This window comes from Bos grunniens, chromosome 8 (genome assembly GCF_055505025.1).
Source record: "Bos grunniens cultivar Pamir isolate PY7600 chromosome 8, Bosgru_T2T1.0, whole genome shotgun sequence".
In the NCBI taxonomy this organism is placed as follows: domain Eukaryota; kingdom Metazoa; phylum Chordata; class Mammalia; order Artiodactyla; family Bovidae; genus Bos; species Bos grunniens.
Genome location: NC_141172.1, coordinates 7,908,063 through 7,928,133, shown reverse-complemented (window position 1 = coordinate 7,928,133; position 20,071 = coordinate 7,908,063). Strand labels below are relative to the sequence as shown.

Genomic DNA, 20,071 nt, shown 5'->3' with positions numbered 1-20,071 from the left:
TTAATTTGCAAAAGAAACCACTTTTCCTTTTAGCTAAATATCACTCTCATAAGAACATGCACAATGATCAGAATTAAACAATGGAATCATTTCAAATCTGAGCCCGCAAAACTCTAGCCTTACAAAGTCCACAATAATTCAACTTCTCTTTCTGTTTTTCTGTTTTGCTTTGTTTTTTTGTTTTACTAGTATGCTTACAGACAAATTACAGGCTAAAAATAATTTAATCACAATTTAAAGGAACTAAGACTAAATAAAGATTATCCTAACTTTTTAGCTTGGTACTTGGCAAAGAGTTGATGTTCAGCTGCTAAATGGATGAGAAAGATTCCTAAAGATATTGTGATATTATGATACAGCAACCTTTTAGATAGAATGGTTTCTCACGTCACATTTCCTCATAGATTACTGCTACCTCCATCTTTAAAATGTAAATCTAGATTCTTACACAATATGTGTTTTATTAGCAACAACTCCTACACTGATGACTTAGAAAGAGAACCCTAAAAAAAAAAAAAAAAAGTATTGCCAAATAAAGACAAATTTTAAAAACATCAATAGTGGGACTTGGTAGTTTTACTTAAGTCTTATTTGTAATTAGATAGCTTATCTATTATATCATATGGGATCAGATAATTTTATGCTAAATCCAGAATTCTGGGGAAATTCAAAACATTTAATTCCTATTAGCTATATCTTAATCTAATTAGTAGCCACACACACAAAACTCTGCATCGTCATCATGTCCAATGTTAGTAGCTAAGCAGTATTTCAACCACAGGTATAATGACTCTCTTTTCTTAAATTAACAAAAAAAACTTATTCCTTCTTATTTTTGGACCAATAAAAGCATAAACAAGATACTATATAACCAATGACAAGGCTAAGATTTCATAAATTCTACCAGAACAGTCTAATTCTTGTTAAGTTTACTAATCAGCTATCAAACAGTTCATTTTAGCAACCTAAGCTTTTGCTGGTAAAATTGTGAAAAATCTGGGTTTATTGCTAATTTGATTATCTGCTTCTATTAACTATGCAGCGACATGAATTGAACCACACATACTTTATTACCTTTTTAGCTTTTAAGAGTGTTCCTTATTCATTTTCACAACTATATTCCAAAGTAGTACACTCAATGTCTGCAGTATTTTTTTTTTAAAAGAAGGGGAAGAATCCTCTGAAATTTCTGAGTATGTAGAACACCGTTCTCCCCACTTTACTGACATAATCAGGGTGGACAGACTCCCCCAGGAAGAGCCTCTTTATGAAATTAAAACATACCACATACTATTCTCCAGAGGAATAAATTCTATTTGGGCAGGATTATTAGCCTCACTCAAGTCATCTCACAGCAGAAAGAACAAGCAGGTCTATTGTATATACCATAATTACATTTTGCATGACTTTCTTCAATTAAAATCTTTACTTCAATTAGCATCCATACAGCAGCAGAGAAATTTTAAAACTCATTATCTAATATGACCTAACGATGACTTCTACTAACAAGAAATTAGTCTGAAAATGACTTCATATATTTCAAAGTAATTATTGGCATTAGGCCCTCCCTTCAGTAGTATTACACAGTACATTTGTCAGACAAATGTACAGGTCAACTCCACTTAATTCGGCATCTATCTGATACATATTTTTCCTGCATATGTTCTTTCCTCTACCAGGAACAGAGTACACTGAACCTCCAAAGAAGGACTGGATGTATTTAGCTCATATTAGGTACTCCTTAATTATCTAATAATCGTAACTAAGATCTGGCGTCTGGTAAACAATCAAAAGGAATGTTTTAATGACCTTTCTGATAAGAACTGGTTAAGAGCAACATCTCAGACATTCTTTTCACTGGACTGGCCATTATAACCTTCACACTATCAATTTATTATTAAGTTAAGCATAACCAAACAGGAAGGAGTGGAAAGCCCCATAGCTGTACAAGAACACAAAAAATCTGCACATCTATATGTCATCCACAGCTAACTCCATCCATGTTGAAACGTCTCTCCAACAGGTACTAAAGAACAGGTCATTTCACAAACCACCACAGGCATCCGCGTTCAGGTTCATTACGATCTTGAGGTCTCACTTTCCAAATGTTTTCTATTACAGAAAACTCTGGTCTTTAAAATCTTACAGTTTGCGAAATTCCCTGGTTGCCTAGTGGTTGGGACTCTGTGCTTTCATTGCCGTGGGCACGAGTTCCAGCCATGGTCAGGGAACTGGGATCCCACAGGCCACCCGACCAATAATAATGATGATAAAATCTTACACTTGGTGGGGCAGGATAATAAAGAATTATAAAAGAAAGTCTACATACAAATCCACACACACAGAAGAAAACAGAGGGCTAAAGAAGAAAACGCGTTAACTGACCAGGGGATTCTCGGTACAATTTAAACTGGCTATTCCCTTTCAGTGCCGTTGTTTAAAGCAGCACCCTGAACAGGCACAGCTCACCGATTCAGTCTCTCAGAGTTGGAAGCCCACTAAAACAATGCTCCTGCCACTTTTGCTTGAATTCACTTCAAACAATAGATGGAGGGGGAGCCTTTTTTTTATTTTGGTTTTTTACAAGGAAAAAAGGAGGAACAGGGTATTTGATAAAATAGGAACAGTTAGCTTTCCTCCCCATGCTAAACCTGTGATTTTTTTTTTGCTCCTCTTAATACAATTTTTTTTGCCTTTAAAACTCAGGCATTATGCTTTATGAGTTGTCAATCTTTTTTGAGTCACATCTCTCTCTGACTTTTGACTAGAAAAAGGCATTTGTGGACACACAGTATTGCACAAGCAACTTCCAAACACACATAGTGGAAACGTAAAGAAATACAAGGCAAAGAGAAAAAACCAAATTCAGGAAAAGCTGTTAACTGTGGTGGAGAAGAAAGGCATTCCAACTGGAGACTGTTTACAAAAGGTTTACATTGTACTGGTAATGACGCTTTGTTAAGCTGAGGGACAGGTACATAAAAGTGTTTTAATCTTTAAACTTTTTACACATTTTTTAAAAACTTTGCTCAATTTCTTTAAAACCTTACGAAGAAGTACCACTCAACAGAAAAGTATGCTCGAGTCTGAGATTCCCAATCAGTAGCCAAGAGCTGAATCCAGCCAAGACTGTTAGTTTGGACAGCATGATGTTTTGTTTTGCTTTCTAATTGTAATCCGAATGCCTTTGGGCAAGGCATGCACTCGCCAATTAGCCAGAGTCACCACCATTTTCCTTACAGTGAAGGAGAGTTCTTTGAAAGCCCAAGAAACTGGAATCCTCATAATGTAAAAGACTGCAGCCGCTTTAGAGAAGTCTGACAATTCCTCAAAATGATAAGCACAGAGGTACCATATGACCCAGCAGCTCCACTCCTAGACATCTACCTAAGAGAAACGGAAACATGGTCAACTGAAAGACCTAAACAACTGCGGTTCACAGCAGCATTATTCATAATAGCCCAGAAGTGGAAAAACCCAAATATCCATCAACTGATGAATGGATAAACAAAACAGAATACGAAGAAAAATTATTCCCCCGTGAAAAGGAATAGTACTGACAGATACTATACTACGGACAACCCTCAAAAACATTAACCTAAGTAAAAAAAAGCCAATCACAGAAGACCGCAGGAGATGCAACCAGTCCATCCTAAAGGAAACCAGTCCTGAATATTCATTAGAAGGACTGATATTGAATCTGAAACTGCAATATTTGGCCACCAGATGCAAAGAGTTGACTCATTTGAAAAGACCCTGGTGCTGGGAAAGATTGAAGGCAGGAAGAGAAGGGAACGACAAAGGATGAGATGGTTGGATGGCATCACCAACTCAATGGACATGAGTTTGCGTAAACTCCGGGAGTTGGTGATGGACAGGGAGGCCTGGCATGCTGCAGTCCACAGGGTCACAAAGAGTCAGACACGACTGAGCAACTGAACTGAACTGATAGATACCATAACACAGACAAACCTCAAAAACATTAACCTAAGTAAAAAGAAGTCAATCACAGAAGACCACAAATTATATTTCATGTATATGCAATGCCCAGAAGAGACAAACTTCAAGTGTAGAGACAGAACGTAGATTAACAGGGTGATAAAAATGTCATAAAATTAGATAACGGTGCTGGTAAATATAGTAAAAATCACTGAGCTGTTCACCTTAAAGGGGTGAATTATATCATATGTTTATTATATGTCAAGTAGTTTTGGTCTGAGGACTCCCCAGTGTTTCCTAGAACTTTTCAGTGGGTCTGCGGTCAAGACTATTTTCATAAAATCCTAAGACATGTGCCCTTTTCACTGTGTTTATATTTGTACTGATGGTGTAAAAATGACGGCAGATAGGGAGTTTGGGATGGTCATGTACACACTGCTATTTTTAAAATGGGTAACCAAGAAGGACTTACTGTATAGCACACGGAACTCTGCTCAGTGTTATGTGGCAGCCTGGATGGGAGGGGAGTTTGGGGGAGAATGGATACATATATATGTATGGCTGAGTCCCTCTGCTGTTAATTGGCTATTCTCCAAAACAAAATAAAAAGTTAAAAAAAAAAAAAAAAACTGTTGGCACCTTTGGCTCGGTGACACCAATTATACAGGTTACTTACAGTCAATGCATTCTTTATCTCATCTACTCACAGCAAAAATAAACTTTACTGTATGAATTGGGGGCCAAACTGGCCATTTTGTTTTAACAGACTACATTTCTACTAGAAATAACTGTCAGTTCCTCTAGGAAAATGCATTCTCATTTCCAAAGTCAAAGAAACATAACTCTCATAACACAACTGTTTCATAAAGTGAAACCGGCCACTCTCCATGGGAAATCACACCTCACTCCCTTTGAAAACATTTTTTAACCGGAGGGATCAGTAAAGCCCAGTCTGGTGGGTAAAGGAGTTCAGTTCAGTTGCTGAGTCGTGTCCCCATGAATTGCAGCACACCAGGCCTCCCTGTTCATCACCAAGTCCTGGAGTTTACCCAAACTCATGTCCATTGAGTCGGTGATGCCATTCAGCCATCTCATCCTCTGTCGTCCCCTTCTCCTCCTGCCCCCAATCCCTCCCAGCATCAGAGTCTTTTTCAATGAGTCAACTTTTCGCATGAGGTGGCCAAAGTATTGTAGTTTTAGCTTCAACATCAGTCCTTCCAATGAACACCCAGGACTGGTCTCCTTCCGAATGCACTGGTTAGACCTTCTTGTAGTCCAAGGGACTCTCAAGAGTCTCCTCCAACAGATCAGATCAGATCAGATCAGTCGCTCAGTCGTGTCCAACTCTTTGCAACCCCATGAATCGCAGCACGCCAGGCCTCCCTGTCCATCACCAACTCCTGGAGTTCACTCACACTCACGTCCATCGAGTCAGTGATGCCATCCAGCCATCTCATCCTCTGTCATCCCCTTCTCCTCCTGCCCTCAGTCCCTCCCAGCATCAGAGCCTTTTCCAATGAGTCAACTCTTCGTGTCAGGTGGCCAAAGTACTGGAGTTTCAGCTTTAGCATCATTCCTTCCAAAGAAATCTCAGGGCTGATCTCCTTCAGAATGGACTGGTTGGATCTCCTTGCAGTCCAAGGGACTCTCAAGAGTCTTCTCCAAAACCACAGTTCAAAAGCATCAATTCTTCGGTGCTCAGCTTTCTTCACAGTCCAACTCTCACATCCATACATGACCACTAGAAAAACCATAGCCTTGACTAGACGAACCTTTGTTGGCAAAGTAATGTCTCTGCTTTTGCTTATGCTATCTAGGTTGGTCATAACTCTCCTTCCAAGGAGTAAGCGTCTTTTCATTTCATGGCTGCAGTCACCATCTGCAGTGATTTTGGAGCCCAAGAAAATAAAGTCTGACACTGTTTCCACTTTTTCCCCATCTATTTCCCATGAAATGATGGGACCGGATGCCATGATCTTAGTTTTCTGAATGTTGAGCTTTAAGCCAACTTTTTCACTCTCCTCTTTTCACTTTCATCAACAGGCTTTTGAGTTCCTCTTCACTTTCTGCCATAAGGGTGGTGTCATCTGCATATCTGAGGTTATTGATATTTCTCCTGGCAATCTTGATTTCAGTTTGTGCTTCTTCCAGCCCAGCGTTTCTCATGATGTACTCTGCATATAAGTTAAATAAGCAGGGTGACAATATACAGCCTTGACATACTTTTCTTATTTGGAACCAGCCTGTTGTTCCATGTCCAGTTCTAGCTGTTGCTTCAGGAGGGAAGAAGGCAAAAGACAGAATATAAAAGAGCCTAAGAAACTATTTTGCCCTATCATGGTAACAAGCACTATCATTAGCATTTTATTAAAAGATAAAAGCCTATTAAGTTTTAAGACAATTCTAACAAAATAAGGCTTAAAGATTTTGGTATTTAAAGGAGGATTGTTCTACATAACATTATTGTAACTTGTGATAAAAGGGACTTAAAGTGCTCCTAAACGGTAAAGATCACACACTGAGAACCACACTTCCAGAAATGTACTAAGAATAGATAATGAATTAGTCACTTATTAGCCCTAAAAGATGATTTGCAAATATGCTGCTGAAGATTCGGGAAACCCCAAGGACCAATCCAGAAAACTAAACTGATTTAGTGCCAAAGGGTAATTCCAAAAACACACTTACTGCACTAGTACTGTAGGCAGTATGGCTCTGCCAGAGAAAATAAAAAGACCAAATCCATCAGTGTGTATTCCGTATTACACAGAGAGAAAGAAGACCGTGCTGGAGGACACAGGCTTTTCAGTCACTAGGCTGTTTGAGTGCTGTGGACTAGAAAACCTTCTCTGTATTTAGTAAAACGTCCCTTTGTTCTTACTCTATGTTCACAAGCAATGTTTTGACCTGGCTTCTCAAGTACTATAGTTGATACTAAGGAGAAGCCCAGATGACAGGGATTAATATTTTGTTCACTGTAAACATAAAATCAAGGGGCCAGTCTCTTTGATGGCATGTGAGTCCCTACGAGCCCCATGAACTCTGGGCAAACTAGATAAAGTTTCTGCCTTTGCAAAGTTGAAATTTTTCTAGAACTAGGGGATTTCTTGATAGGCATATAGACTCAAGTACTAAATATATTTTGGTTTCAAAATTTTTTACTTTCTTTATGAAGTTATGATATAGTTCATAACATACCATGGACACACCTTAAAATACAGGCCATAATAACATCAATAACCTCAGATAAGCAGATAAAACCACCCTTATGGCCAAAAGTGAAGACGAACTAAAGAGCCTCTTGATGAAAGTTAAAGAGGAGAGTGAAAAAGTTGGCTTAAAGCTCAACATTCAGAAAACTAAGATCATGGCATCCGGTCCCATCACTTCATGCCAAATAGATGGGGAAACAGTGGAAACAGTAGCTGACTTTATTTGGGGGGGGCTCCAAAATCACTGCAGATGGTGACTGCAGCCATGAAATTAAAAGACACTTACTCCTTGGAAGAAAAGTTATGACCAACCTAGACAGCATATTAAAAAGCAGAGACATTACTTTGTCAAACAAAGATCCGTCTAGTCAAGGCTATGGTTTTTCCAGTAGTCATGTATGGATGTGAGAGTTGGACTATAAAGAAAGCTGAGCGCTGAAGAATTGATGCTTTTGAACTGTGGTGTTGGAGAAGACTCTTGAGAGTCCTTTGGACTGCAAGGAGATCCAACCAGTCCATCCTAAAGGGAATCAGTCCTGAATGTTCCCTGGAAGGACTGATGTTGAAGCTGAAACTCCAACACTTTGGCCACCTGATGTGAAGAGCTGACTCATCTGAAAAGACCTGATGCTGAGAAAGATTGAGGGCAGGAGGAGAAGGGGACGACAGAGGATGAGATGGTTGGATGCCATCGCTGACTCAATGGACATGAGTTTGGGTAAACCCCGGCAGTTGGTGATGGACAGTGCAGGTATGCTGCAGTCCATGCAGTCACAAAGAGTGGGACACGACTGAGCGACTGAACTGAGTAACAGAATCGGTAAGAATCAAATAGCTAACTTTTATGTAAGATTTACTGCACATCAGGCACTGACACTTAGCATATTTTAACTCACTTATGGCATCTGGTCCCGTCACTTCATGGGAAATAAATGGGGAAACAGTGGAAACAGTGGCTGACTATTTTTGGGCGCTCCAAAATCAGTGCAGATGGTGACTGCAGCCATGAAATTAAAAGACGCTTACTCCTTGGGAAAAAAGTTGTGACCAACCTAGATAGCATATTCAAAAGCAGAGACATTACTTTGCCAACAAAGGTCCATCTAATCAAGGCTATGGTTTTTCCAGTGGTCATGTATGGATGTGAAAGTTGGACTGTGAAGAAAGCTGAGGGCCGAAGAATTGATGCTTTTGAACTGTGGTGTTGGAGAAGACTCTTGAGAGTCCCTTGGACTGCAAGGAGATCCAACCAGTCCATTCTAAAGGAGATCAGTCCTGGGTGTTCTTTGGAAGGAATGATGCTAAAGCTGAAACTCCAGTACTTTGGCCACTTCATGCGACGAGCTGACTCATTGGAAAAGACCCTGATGCTGGGAGGGATTGGGGGCAGGAGGAAAAGCGGACGACAGAGGATGAGATGGCTGGATGGCATCACCGACTCGATGGACGTGAGTTTGAGTGAACTCCAGGAGATGGTGATGGACAGGGAGGCCTGGCGTGCTGCGATTCATGGGGTCGCAAAGAGTTGGACACGACTGAGCGACTGAACTGAACTGATTCCTCGTAACAACCGATAGGCAGGTACTACTATAATCTCCACTTCACTGAGACAGAGGACAATTAAGCAACTTGCTCCACACCACACATGTTAAGTATTGGGTTGTGAAAAGTTTTGTTTGGGTTTTTCTGTTACACCATATGGGAAAATCTGAACGAACCTTTTGGCCAACCCTACAGTAAAGCTGGAGCTTCCCAGGTGGCTCAGCAGTAAAGAATTCACCTGCCAATGCAGGAGACATGGGTTCGACCCCTGGGTCAGGAAGATCCCCTGGAGGAGGAAATGGCAACCCACTCCAGCATTCTTTCTGGGAAATCCTATGAACAGAGGAGCCTATCGGGCTGTGTGTGGTCCACGGGGTCACAAAGGGTAAAACACTACTAAGCGACTCAACAGTAACAACAGTAGAGCCGAGACTCAGTCTGTCTGACTTCAAAGTGAGCATTTCTTAATCTCCGGTTAGCTGTGTACTATCAATTTTCTGAATTTTAAGCATCTTATTTTTCAAAACAGTTTTGAAATTCCATATACCAGTGTTTCCCAAATTCCCACGATTAAGCTGTTAAGCTGAAAATTGTCTACCTATTCATTTTTAAATGGCTTCTATTGCCTTTAATAAGCATAAATATCAAACCATGAAATTTTCAGAAGTTAATGCAAAATTAATCAGAAAAATATAAAACTATTGTTTTAAAAGTATACATATTCACTTTCAAAGTATACTAACATAGGTTATTAAGTACACATGTAAAATTAATCACAGTTTTAGATTAATAAGATTGGTGGACACTATTCTAAAAAGAAGGATATTGTAGCTCTTAAAGGAAAAATATTAGTTTGAGTCTTTCTGACTATTGATTGAAACTGACGCCAACCACTTTTTTTATGTTAGTTTCAAATCCCTGGCACTTCAGCTACAAGTATAGCTCCTATAAAACCGTAACTTGTTTTATGGGTTAGTCATTCTCCAAACTAGACTGTAATTAATCTTAACTTTGTAATTTGTGCTTTCCTTACTATTTCTTTCTTTTAATGAAGTCAACATATACTACCGAACTGCTACATTCCCAAATTTTCATTTTCTCTTTTCACCTTGACATTAAAAAAAGTACTTCCCCTGAGGTGGTCTTTTGTCATACTAGTAATGTTCTTGTTTTTCATCTGGGCACCAGTTACAGGACTGTGCTCAACTTACGAAAATTCATCAAGCTATATATACTTTTCTGTACATATAGTTTATACTTCAATAAAGAGTTGTTTTTTAAGAAGCTGTGCTTCCTAACTTTATCTCACCAAAAGCCACAACATACCAGCGTTTACGGATGTCACTTCTGTTTGCTTTTGACAGCTATCACTTCTAAGTCTTTTTTAAATCAGACAGCACTCTATAGTACTGACTTAACATTCAATCTGTATTTTCAGCACATGTAAAAAGAGTCATCCAAGATACTCTGTGGAACCAAAAAGTGCTATTTAATTCTTTCACAAACCCCTGAGATTTAAGGATCTCTAAAGGAAAGAAAACATTCATTTTACATTCTCTGTGCTCACTGTATCCTCACAATTAGCTCAGCAGTTAACATCACACACTTGTGGATGGAGCCACAACAATGTATTTCCCACCAAAAATGCTTCCCTTAGGTGACACTGATGTTTCTCCACTCATAGATGATGGTCCATGTTTCCTCTTACTGAAACTGCGTAGAGCTTTACACCAGCCTTCAGCATGAATATGTGACAGAACTGTCACTGTGACTGCCAAGGTCACAACATCACGGATGGGGAAGGAGGGACGCTCAAGAGAGAGGGGATACATGTATACATACAGCTGATTCACTTTGTTGTAAAGCAGAAACACAAGATCGTAAAGCAATTACACTCCAATTAAAAAAAACAAAACGCAATACTGCTCCCACCTCGCTTTCTCATGCTCTCAGGACACTTGCCTCTGGAACCTGCCACCAGACTGGGAGCAGGGCTTCTGCTTGCAGCCCCAGCGACATCTCCAGCTAACAGGCAGCGTCAACCACCCGACCCAAGTGACCCAGTGAGCTTTCTGATTGCGGCCCCTCGCCTTCAAGTCTTCCCGGTGAACCCCCGACAGCATGGACTGGAGCAAGCCATCCCCCCAAGCTCTATCTGAATTTCTAAGCCACACTAACCATGAGATAATAATGATTACTGGCCTTCCATGGCGGTCCAGTGGTTGAGAATACCCCTGCCAATGCAGGGGACGTGGGCGTGATCCCTGATCCAGGAAGACTCCACATGCCGCAGAGCAACTAAGCCCGGGGGCCACCACTGAGCCCACGCCCTACAGCTACTGCAGCCTGTGCACCCTACAGCCTGTGCTCTGCAACGAGAAGCCACCACAACGAGAAGCCCACGCACCACAACAAAGACCCAGCAGAGCCAAAAATAAATAAACCTTAAAAAAAGTACATGATTACTGTTGTTTGAAGTCACAAAGCTTCTGAGATCATTTATTTGTTATACAACAATAGAAAATGGAAACACTTTACAAATAAAACACACAGGAAGATAACCATGCCAGCAAGCGGCAAAGGCAGAATTTGAATCGTCAGTCTGTATAAAAAACCCAAATTTTTTTCTACCAGAGGGTATTGCCTCCAAGTTTACTCAGAGTTGCCCACATTTCCAAAGAAAACAACAGTACTCAGACTGAAAGCTCTATGAGCAATATATACTCCCCCAAATTAGTGTTTTCAGTTCACATTCAGGACACTAGGTCATTCCATTAGCGGGCTCAAAATCCCTGCACCTCTGACTCATCAATATCTTTCCCACCCTAGTAACAGCATCTCCTAGAGATGCTTAAGAAACATCAGATCAAATCAGATCAGATCAGTCGCTCAGTTCTGTCCGACTCTTTGTGACCCCACGAATCGCAGCATGCCAGGCCTCCCTTTCAATCAGCAACTCCCAGAGTTCACTGAGACTCACGTCCATCGAGTCAGTGATGCCATCCAGCCATCTCATCCTCTGTCGTCCCCTTCTCCTCCTGCCCCCAACCCCTCCCAGCATCAGAGTCTTTTCCAATGAGTCAACTCTTCGCATGAGGTGGCCAAAGTACTGGAGTTTCAGCTTTAGCATCAGTCCTTCCAAAGAAATCCCAGGGCTGATCTCCTTCAGAATGGACTGGTTGAATCTCCTTGCAGTCCAAGGGACTCTCAAGCGTCTTCTCCAACACCACAGTTCAAAAGCATCAATTCTTCGGCATTCAGCCTTCTTCACAGTCCAACTCTCACATCCATACATGACCACAGGAAAAACCATAGCCTTGACTAGACGAACCTTTGTTGGCAAAGTAATGTCTTTGCTTTTGCTTATGCTATCTACGTTGGTCATAACTTTCCTTCTAAGGAGTGAGCATCTTTTAATTTCATGGCTGCAGTCACCATCTGTAGTGATTTTGGAGCCCAGAAAAATAAAGTCTGACACTGTTTCCACTGTTTTCCCATCTATTTCCCATGAAGTGATGGGACCAGATGCCATGATCTTAGTTTTCTGAATGTTGAGCTTTAAGCCAACTTTTTCACTCTCCTCTTTCACTTTAATCAAGAGGCTTTTGAGTTCCTCTTCACTTTCTGCCATAAGGGTGGTGTCATCTGCATATCTGAGGTTAGTGATATTTCTCCCGGCAATCTTGATTCCAGCTTGTGCTTCTTCCAGTCCAGCATTTCTCATGATATACTCTGCATATAAGTTAAATAAGCAGGGTGACAGTATACAGCCTTGACATATTCCTTTTCCTATTTGGAACCAGTCTGTTCTTACATGTCCAGTTCTAACGGTTGCTTCCTGACCTGCATACAGATTTCTCAAGAGGCAGATCAGGTGGCCTGGTATTCCCATCTCTTTCAGAATTTCCCACAGTTTATTGTGATCCACACAGTCAAAGGCTTTGGCATAGTCAATAAAGCAGAAATAGATGTTTTTCTGGAACTCTCTTGCTTTTTCCATGATCCAGCGGATGTTGGCAATTTAATCTCTGGTTCCTCTGCCTTTTCTAAAACCAGCTTGAACATCAGGAAGTTCACGGTTCACATATTGCTGAAGCCTGGCTTGGAGAATTTTGAGCATTACTTTACTAGCATGTGAGATGAGTGCAATTGTGCGGTAGTTTGAGCATTCTTTGGCATTGCCTTTCTTTGGGATTGGAATGAAAACTGACTTTTCCAGTCCTGTGGCCACTGCTGAGTTTTCCGAATTTGCTGGCATATTGAGTGCAGCACTTTCACAGCATCATCTTTCAGGATTTGAAATAGCTCCACTGGAATTCCATCACCTCCACTAGCTTTGTTCGTAGTGATGCTTTCTAAGGCCCACTTGACTTCACATTCCAGGATGTCTGGCTCTAGGTCAGTGATCACACCATCGTGATTATCTGGGTCGTGAAGATCTTTTTTGTACAGTTCTTCTGTGTATTCTTGCCATCTCTTCTTAATAGCTTCTGCTTCTGTTAGGTCCATACCATTTCTGTCCTTTATCGAGCTCATCTTTGCATGAAATGCTCCTTTGGTATCTCTGATTTTCTTGAAGAGATCCCTAGTCTTTCCCATTCTGTTGTTTCCTCTATTTCTTTGCATTGATTGCTAAAGAAGGCTTTCTTATCTCTTCTTGCTGTTCTTTGGAACTCTGCATTCAGATGCTTATATCTTTCCTTTTCTCCTTTGCTTTTCGCTTCTCTTCTTTTCACAGCTATTTGTAAGGCCTCCCCAGACAGCCATTTTGCTTTTTTGCATTTCTTTTCCATGGGGATGGTCTTGATCCCTGTCTCCTGTACAATGTCATGAACCTCATTCCATAGCTCATCAGGCACTCTATCTATCAGATCTAGTCCCTTAAATCTATTTCTCACTTCCACTGTATAATCATAAGAGATTTGATTTAGGTCATACCTGAATGGTCTAGTGGTTTTCCCTACTTTCTTCAATTTAAGTCTGAATTTGGCAATAAGGAGTTCATGGTCTGAGCCACAGTCAGACACATAACTACGTCAATAATAATAAACCTCAACATTTACAGAACACTTCACAAAGCACTTTAAGGATTACTAATTTGATTTTCAGGAAACCCCCCTATGAAACAGATGAGGTAGGTATCACACAGACAAGGCTCAAAAAAGGTAAAAATAACTAACTACAGGGCTTCCCTGCTGGCTCAGTTCAGTTGCTCAGTCGTGTCTGACTCTTTGCGACGCCATGGACTGCAGCACGCCAGGCCTCCCTGTCCATCACCAACTGCCGGAGTTTACTCAAACTCATGCCCATTGAGTGGATGACAACTCATCCTCTGTCGTCCCCTTCTCCTGGCTTCAATCTTTCCCAGAATCAGAGTCTTTTCCAGTGAGTCAGTTTTTCGCATCAGGTGGCCAAAGTACTGGAGTTTCAGCTTCAACATCAGTCCTTTCAATGAATATTCAGGACTGACTTTCTTTAGGATGGACTGGTTGAATCTCCTTGCAGTCCAAGGGACTGTCAAGAGTCTTCTCCAACACCACAGTTCAAAAGCATCAATTCTTCAGCACTCAGCCTTCTTTATAGTCCAACTCTCACAGCCATACATGAACACTGAAAAAACCATAGCCTTGACTAGATGGACCTCTGTTGGCAAAGTAACGTCTCTGCTTTTGAATATGCTATCTAGGTTGGTCATAACTTTCCTTCCAAGGAGTAAGCGTCTTTTAATTTCATGGCTGCAGTCACCACCTGCAGTGATTTTGGAGCCCCCCAAAATAAAGTCAGCCACTGTTTACAGTGTTTCCCCATCTATTTCCCATGAAGTGATGGGACCAGATGCCATGATCTTAGTTTTCTAAATGTTGAGCTTTAAGCCAACTTTTTCACTCTCCTCTTTCACTTTCATCAAGAGGCTCTTTAGTTCTTCTTCACTTTCTGCCATAAGGGTGGTGTCATCTGCATATCTGAGGTTAGTGATATTTCTCTCGGCAATCTTGATTCCAGCTTGTGTTTCTTCCAGTCCAGCCTTTCTCATGATGTACTCTGCATATAAGTTAAATAAGCAGGGTGACAATATACAGCCTTGACATACTCCTTTTCCTATTTAGAACTAGTCTGTTGTTCCATGTCCAGTTCTAGCTGTTGCTTCCTGATCTGCATACAGATTTCTCAAGAGGCAGATCAGGTGGTCTGGTATTCCCATCTCTTTCAGAATTTTCCACAGTTTATTGTGATCCACACAGTCAAAGGCTTTGGCATAGTCAATAAAGCAGAAATAGATGTTTTTCTAGAACTCTCTTGCTTTTTGGATGATCTAGCAGATGTTGGCAATTTGATCTCTGGTTCCTCTGCCTTTTCTAAATCCAGCTTGAACATCTGGAAGTTCACATTTCAACTATTGTTGAAGCCTTGCTTGGAGAATTTTGAGTACTACTTTACTAGTATGTGAGATGAGTGCAACTGTGTGGTAGTTTAAGCATTCCTTGGCATTGCCTTTCTTTGGGATTGGAATGAAAACTGACCTTTTCCAGTCCTGTGGCCACTGCTGAGTTTTCCAAATTTGCTGGCATATTGAGTGCAGCACTTTCACAGCATCATCTTTTAGGATGGTGGCTCAGTGGTAAAGAAATCTGCCTGCCAATGCAGGAGACGCAGGTTCGATCCCTGGGCCAGGAAAATTCCCCTGAAGTAGGAAATAGCAACCCATTCCAGTAATCTTGCCTGGGAAATCCCATGGACAGAGGAGTCTGGTGGGCTACAAATTATGGGGTCACAAAAGAGTGGGACACAACTTAGCAACTAAACAACAACAAACTGCCTACGATAAGATAAGCAGGGATTCAATTTCCTATTTTCTGACTCCATGTCATGTGCTCTTTTCAACTTAATTCAACTCAAAAGAACTTCATGGAGTGCCTTTGGGTGTACTTTCGCAAACAACGCTGTCTCTGCAAGTACTCTGCAGCATCTGCTTGGCACAAAGCATCATGGTGGGCACCATGCGTTCTCCACTGTCAGAATGGCACAAAAACATCTCTGATAGCTGATCTCTACAGCCAGTCCTTCCCCACTCTGATCCACTCCTGACACTGCCATCCAACAATCTTCCTAATCCACTTCCTTAATCACAATAATTCAAAAACTGTCAAAGATGACAACTTCCCATAAAAAGAGAGGCCAAATCTCATCTGCTTCCAAAGCCTTCTATAAAGTGACTCTAACTTACCTGGTAATTTCCCTGCACTTGCTAAGAAAAACCAAATTAATCTCTTCCTTCCTGTCCACATTCGCTTTCTTTATACCTTCCTGCTCTCCCCTTTGGTTCATATGATCACTCAAACCCAGAAGTGAGGCTCAAGTATTTCATCCCCAACTCCTGACAGAGAGTCCCTTCCTTCAAAGACCTTAAAATTTACTGTTGAGCTATAATTAATAATTCAAAACAATACACCATAATTAAATTAGGTGGCACAGATTATAGCTCACAGGGACCTTAAGGAGAGGAATCCAGTAAGGGCTGCAAGAAAGTCTTCAGGAAGAAAAGAACACTTGAAATGGGTTCTGACCAATAGACTAGGATAGGAACTGGCAGAAGTAAAAACCACCCAGGATGAGCAGCAACTGAAAAGCCTTCCCTTCTTCCCTACTTCTTCCCATTTACATCTCATCTAAGCCTCCAGCCAATATCGTCTCCTTCAGGAAGCCTTCCTCAGGTACTAACCAACATTCTCTTCTCCGCGCTTCTATACCATCACTGTCCCACCCATGACACTCGATCAGGCACTCAGTCCTTCCATATTATATTAACAAACCTCATCTCACTGATCTGGCAGCAATATGTCTCCACGTAGAAAGCACTCAATATTTGTTCAACTAAATTCAGTTCAGCATCCACTGTTGCCTTCTGTCTTTTAAAAACCCATCAATCATAACACTGGTTCTTAACTTACCGGGCATCGCCTTTGGAAAGGTTGGTATTTACAGGATTGAGAATAACCTTGTTTGCGTCTACGTCCACCACACATTTGGTGTGCAAGTCAATTTCTGCAGATTGAAAAAAGAAAAACAAAAAATGAGTCATTTTTGAAGCAATCTATGTCAGAAAAAGCATTTGACCCAAAAGAAAAAAAAAAATCCAACACTCTTTCAGAACAGAAACACTCAATGAACTAGAAATAGACAGGAACTTCCTCAATTGACCTGATAAAGGGCATCTAAAAAACTTGCAGCTAACTTCACACTTAATGGTAAAAACCTGAACAGCCTACCTACTAACATCAGAAATAAGACAAGGATATCTACACTTGAAACACAACATTTTAGATCAATTATACACCAATTGAAAAAAAAGAAGACAAGGATGTCTACTACTGAGCCTATTCAAGGTTGTACCAGAATTTCTGGTCAGGGCAGTTAAGCAAGAAAAACTAACATAAGGCATCCCAACTGAAAAGAATAAATAAAACTACCTTTATTTGCACAAGATAGGATGTTATATATAGAAAATCCTAAAGAATCCACTAAAAAGCTACTAGAATAAACAGGTTTTGCAAAGTTGTAGGATATGCGATCAATACACAAAAATCAGTTGTTTCCATACACCAGCAATAAAAAATCCAGAAATGAAGTTAAGAAAATTTCATTTATAACACTTTTGATTCATTTATATCAAAAAGATTTAAATGCTTAGGTAAAATCTTAAAAGAAGTGCAAAACATATACACTGAAGAGTCCAAAATATTGTTGAAAGAAATTAAACACTTAAATAGAAAGAAATTATATTCATGAAGTAAAAGACTTAATACTCTTAGGATAGCAATAACTCCCCAATACAAAAACTCAAGGCAATCCCTATTAAAATCCCAGCCGACTTTTTTTTTTTCTTCCAAAAGTTAACAAGCTGATCCTAATTCTATGTGAAAATGCACGAGACCCAGAATAGCTAAAAAAAACCTTGAAGAACAAAATACAAAGACAGCACTTGTCAATTCTAAACTTACTACACAACTAGAGTAATCATGGTACCAGTAAGAGGACAGATATGTGGTCAATGAGACAGAGAGTCCAAAACTACAGCCCGATTTGTGGCCAAATAACAACAGTGCCGAGAAAATCCAGGGGGTGAGCACAGTCATTTCAACAGACGGCGCTAGCACAGCCTCATCAAAATGAAAACTCCTGTGCTTCGAACGATACCATCAGGGAGTCAAAAGGTAATCTACAGAATCGAGAAAATATGTGGGAATCACACATCTAATAAGGGACTTGCATCAGAAAATATAAAGAACTCGTACAACTCAATAATTTTAAAATGGGCAAAGACTGGGACCTCCCTGGTAGTCCGGTAATTAAAACTCCATGCTTCCAGGAGGCATGGGTTCAATCCCAAGCTGGGGAACTAAGATCTCGTATGCCACATGGAACAGTCAAAATAATAAAATAAAACGGGCAAAGATTTGAACAGACACCTCTCCAAAAAAAAAAATACAAAAATGGCCAATGACCACAAGAAAAGATGTTCAACATCATTAGACAATGGGGAAATGCAAATGAAAACCACAAGATACCACTTCATACCCACTAGCATAACTAACCTAAATGACATGTAACTAATATAAATACTGTGATATTGCAATTAAAAAAAGAAAAAATAATAAAAGTGTAAATTGGATCCTGTCCAAAAAAAGCCAGGTAAGTATAGGTGAGGGCATGGAAAAATTGGAACCTATATACAGTACTGGTGGGAATATAAAAAGGTGCAGTCACTTTAGAAAACAGTCTGGCAGTTCCTAATGGTAACACATTAGTAACCTAATGGTTACACACAGAATTAGCATATGACCCAACGACTTCCACTCATAGAGATACACCCAAGAGAAACCTATGTCCATACAAAAGTTTATACATGGAAGTTCACAGCAGTGTTATTTGGCTATTCATAACAGCTAAAAAGCTAAAAAATGGGAACAACTCAAGTGTCCTTCAACTAATGGATGGATAAATGTGGTATATCCTTAAAACAGAACACTACTTAGCAATTAAGTAGGTACTGATACATACAGTGGCAGACTTTACTTTTCTGGGCTCCAAAATCACTGCAGATGGTGACTGCAGCCATGAAATTAAAAGACGCTTGCTCCTTGGAAGAAAAGTTATGACCAACCTAGATAGCATATTCAAAAGCAGAGACATTATTTGCCAACAAAGGTCCATCTAGTCAAGGCTACGGTTTTTCCAGTGGTCACGTATGGATGTGAGAGTTGGACTATAAAGAAAGCTGAGTGCCAAAGAATTGATGCTTTTGAACTGTGGTGTTGGAGAAGACTCTTGAGAGTCCCTTGGACTGCAAGGAGATCCAACCAGTCCACCCTAAAGGAGATCAGTCCTGGGTGTTCATTGGAAGGACTGATGCTGAAGCTGAAACTCCAATACTTCGGCCACCTCATGAGAAGAGCTGACTCACTGGAAAAGACCCTGATGCTGGGAAAGATTGAGGGCAGGAGGAGAAGGGGATGATAGAGGATGAGATGGTTGGATGGCATCACCGACTCAATGGACATGAGTTTGATTTAAGCTCCGAGAGTTGATGATGGACAGGGAGGCCTGGCGTGCTGCAGTCCATGGGGTCACAAAGAGTTGGACACGACTAAGCAACTGAACCGAACTCATACATACTAAAACATAGATGCAGTTTGTGCTAAGTGAAAGAAGCCAGTCACAAAAGACCATATATTGTAAGATTTTACTTATTTCTAACATTCAGAACAGGCAAATAGAGACGGAAAATAGACTAGTTATTACCTAGAGCTGAGGCGTGACTGCCAGCGGGTATAGGTTTCTATTGGGGGGTGATGAAGATGTCCTAAAATTGTGCTGATAGTTTTCACAACTGCATGAGTGCAGTAAAAACGACTGTTGTGGCTGAACTGTATGAAATTGAACTGCATCTGAAAGTTTGGGGTTTTTTTTTTAATGTATACAGGCCACATCATGTTCTCTTATTTTCATATTCCTCTACATTTCTGACCCAAAGTATGCAACAGTTTCTGTTTGCCTTATCTCTACTACGCAAAGATATGCTCTAACGAAAGAAACTGCGCTCCACTGGAGTCATTTTGTATTTTCCTAAGAACCTTGGCCAAATGTCAATGTCAAACGCATTACAACTTTAGAGTATTCCCACTGCCAGGAAAGAGGATTTATTTTTTGTTTGACTGCTTTAATTTACATAACTGAGACAAATGAAAAACAAACAAAACAAAAATTTCCTTTCCCGTCCTACCACAAAACTCAACTTTTCTCATATCAGTTATTTTATCAATACATTTGTTTGCAAAGACATATTCTATAAATACAAAAAATTTAGTGGTCGGGCTTTT

The 20,071-nt window shown here is 40.3% G+C and overlaps 1 protein-coding gene across 7 annotated transcripts in view; it reads right to left on the bottom strand.

Moving 5' to 3' along the window:
- The window catches only part of KIF13B (kinesin family member 13B), a 209,474-nt gene that overhangs the window by 174,008 nt on the left and 15,395 nt on the right, over positions 1-20,071 (bottom strand). For all 7 annotated transcript variants that reach the window (XM_086414759.1, XM_086414760.1, XM_086414763.1 and 4 more), the window contains exon 2: positions 16,643-16,736. In XM_086414759.1, coding sequence (XP_086270885.1) covers positions 16,643-16,736 — 94 coding nt within the window. The remainder of the gene's footprint in view (positions 1-16,642; positions 16,737-20,071) is intronic.